The 2,747-nt window shown below is 31.9% G+C and overlaps 1 protein-coding gene across 1 annotated transcript in view; it reads right to left on the bottom strand.

Annotated features, from left to right (window-relative positions):
• Positions 1 to 1,448, bottom strand: part of LOC101509597 (pentatricopeptide repeat-containing protein At3g23020-like) — a 3,221-nt gene extending 1,773 nt beyond the window's left edge. Inside the window, exon 1 of the mRNA XM_073367612.1 lies at positions 3 to 1,448. Coding sequence (XP_073223713.1) covers positions 3 to 1,312 — 1,310 coding nt within the window. The 5' untranslated portion in view covers positions 1,313 to 1,448. The remainder of the gene's footprint in view (positions 1 to 2) is intronic.
• Positions 1,449 to 2,747: the final 1,299 nt, after the last annotated feature.

The raw sequence follows: 2,747 nt of genomic DNA, 5'->3' as shown, positions 1-2,747 counted from the left end.
CTGCTTCAATGTACATCCGAGTCAAAGCAGACTGAGTGAACTGATCAATTTCGAGGCCTTTCTCGTCCATCTCTGTAATAAGCTCTTCTGCTTCACAAACCATTTTCCTTATTGAGTATGCATACAAGAGGGTACGGTAACTCACAAGATCAGGCTCGAGACAGACCTCCTTCATTCTCTTAAAATATTTAGTAGCCATATCAATATCATTGTGCTTAGTATGCAAAGAGATAAGAGTATTATAGGTCCTTGTGTCAGGTGAGCATTGCAGCTCCTCCATTTTCTGCAGAAGTGAACTTACTTCCTCTAACCGTCCATGGTTTCCACAAATGTGAATCATCGTATTGAATGTCACCGTGGTAGGTGGTACACCTTGTTTAAGCATCTTAACAAAAGTCTCAGAAGCTTCTTTAAGCTGACCAGCCTTTCCATATGTATCAATCAAAGTGTTATATGTATGTGACCCAAAAGAAGCATCGGATAACGATGTCCTCTCGCCTGATTCCGGAGCAGCCATCAAATGATTGTTGTTTGGCCTCAAAGGTTCACCTAATGACCACTTTCTGAAAAACTCCTCCGCTTTCTGAAACTCTCCTGCTCTCTTATACAGTTGAACTACAATCACCATAGTGACCTCATCAGGTTCAATTCCATGTTCCAGCATAGTCTCAAGCCAAAAAAGTGCATCTTCTCTAAGTCCAGCTTTGCTATAAACATCAATCAAAGTTCCATACGTAGAATTCGTGGCAACAATCCCTCTAGCATTCATCTGATTCCACAAACCCTCCAAAACCATCCACTTCCGCGCTTTACCAACAATCCTAATCATAATGTTATAATGAATCACATTCAATTCATGAGAGTTATCACTGAACCAATAAAAAATTTCCAAAGCTCTATCCCATTTAAGCTGCTGCTTCAAAATAATACTCCTTTCTTTATTGTTAATCTTATTTTCCCAAGGTCTTAAAGCCTCCTCAACACTCTGAATCTTATTCAAGTCTTTTAAAATGGAAGGAATGATTCCACCATAACTGACCCATTTCGTCGAACATTTGGTGTGCACACCAATTTTCCTCTTTTGAAAAACTCCATCCTCTGAATTCTTTTCCAGACCCTGTTTCTTCAACTGGGTGTCTTGATATTTTCGAACTCCGCTTCCTTGTCCGCGTTTAACGATGGTGGTTCCGTTGTTGAGAGGGAGTCTCTGTTTTCTAATCGTGTTGGAAAGTTGTTCCGTTTTGTCTATATTAGCGCTTCCATTTGCAAATATGGGTGTGTGGGAGTACAAGAGTTGAAGCTTCACAAACATTTGTGCGAGCTGAAAAAAGGAGAGACAGTTCACTGTTTGGTTCGGCGTTGAGTAGTTTTGCAAATGACAGCATGAAATGAGATACGCTGTTTTTGTTTGGGGACTTCTATTTGAGTTTGAAATGGAACGAAGCTGGCTGACAAAAGAGGTCGCCTTAACGTCACCTTTGTTTTGTAGAGTGACGAAATTTATTCACTTTTTTTAACGAATATATTAATTTTTTTGAATATAAAATTGATTGAAGTCAATTTCTGATAATGTATTTAATTTCATGTGAACAAAAATGCAAAGCAGCGATTGTCAATTTTACTACCTTAATTCAACGATTTTTTTGTATAAAAAATGTTTGTGAAAAATAATGAAACATCTCCATTCTTTTAACAAAAATGTTACTGAAAGATAATGAAATATCTCCATTCTTTTTAACATTTTTACACGTGTTTGGCAAAAAGATCGTTAATTGAAATGCATTGTGATGGTTTTATCTCCCCCAAGAAGTACTCCAAAAATCAAAATTACCCTTTCAGTATAATTGTTAAAAAGTTGATGAAACAAAACAGCTTAAAAGAAGCCATTTACAAGCCTTTGTGTCTGTTAATCTTCAACGGGACTACTATTTGTGTATAGAAGATGACTATTTTGAATTTTTTATCGATGAGAATTTGTCATATGTATTAATAATTCAATTTTATCAGTTACCGTATATTTTATAGATGATAAACTAATATTTTTATTGTGTATGATATTTTAAATAAAAGTTGTCATGTGAATAATAAATCTCATCAATTACAATTTCTGTCGTGTTGGATAATTATTTTAAATTTTTTTTATCAATAATAGTTGTACGATGGTTCAATTTTATCGGTTACAACTTATTGTAGATGATAAATTAAAAATTATTTCGTGTAAGATAGTTATTTTACTTTTTTTATCGGTGAAAATTTGTCTGACGTATAACAGTTAATCATATTACTTACAATTTGTATAAGATAATTATTTTGAATTTTTTTATCGATAACTTATTTTGTATACCATAGTTCATTTTTATCAAATACAACTTATTTTATAGATAATAAATCAAAAATTATCTCGTATGATAATTCAATCAAACCTCTTAACTTCTACAAACTACTTTATTATATCAATTTCTAAAAATCATATTTTTTTTTAAAGAAAAAAGTCACTCTTTTTTAAAATAATTTTATTTAATGAATGAAATTATTATTTTTATTCTTTATATTTTTGTAATGGTTAATAATTGAGAAGGATAATATTGATTTTATTTATTTATTTATAATATTTTACTTCATTGATAGTTGATTCGTAATTTTTATAAAGTTGTATTTTTTTTTATCAAAGTTATAAATCAAAATATAACTTAAGAATTTTCAGAGATAAATTGATAATGGCTAAAATGTCATTGAACTTTGAGCAA

The sequence above is a fragment of the Cicer arietinum genome, chromosome 4 (assembly GCF_000331145.2).
Source record: "Cicer arietinum cultivar CDC Frontier isolate Library 1 chromosome 4, Cicar.CDCFrontier_v2.0, whole genome shotgun sequence".
NCBI classification, from domain to species: domain Eukaryota; kingdom Viridiplantae; phylum Streptophyta; class Magnoliopsida; order Fabales; family Fabaceae; genus Cicer; species Cicer arietinum.
The sequence above is the reverse complement of the archived record's forward strand: the minus strand, read 5'-3'. Positions and strand labels throughout refer to the sequence as shown.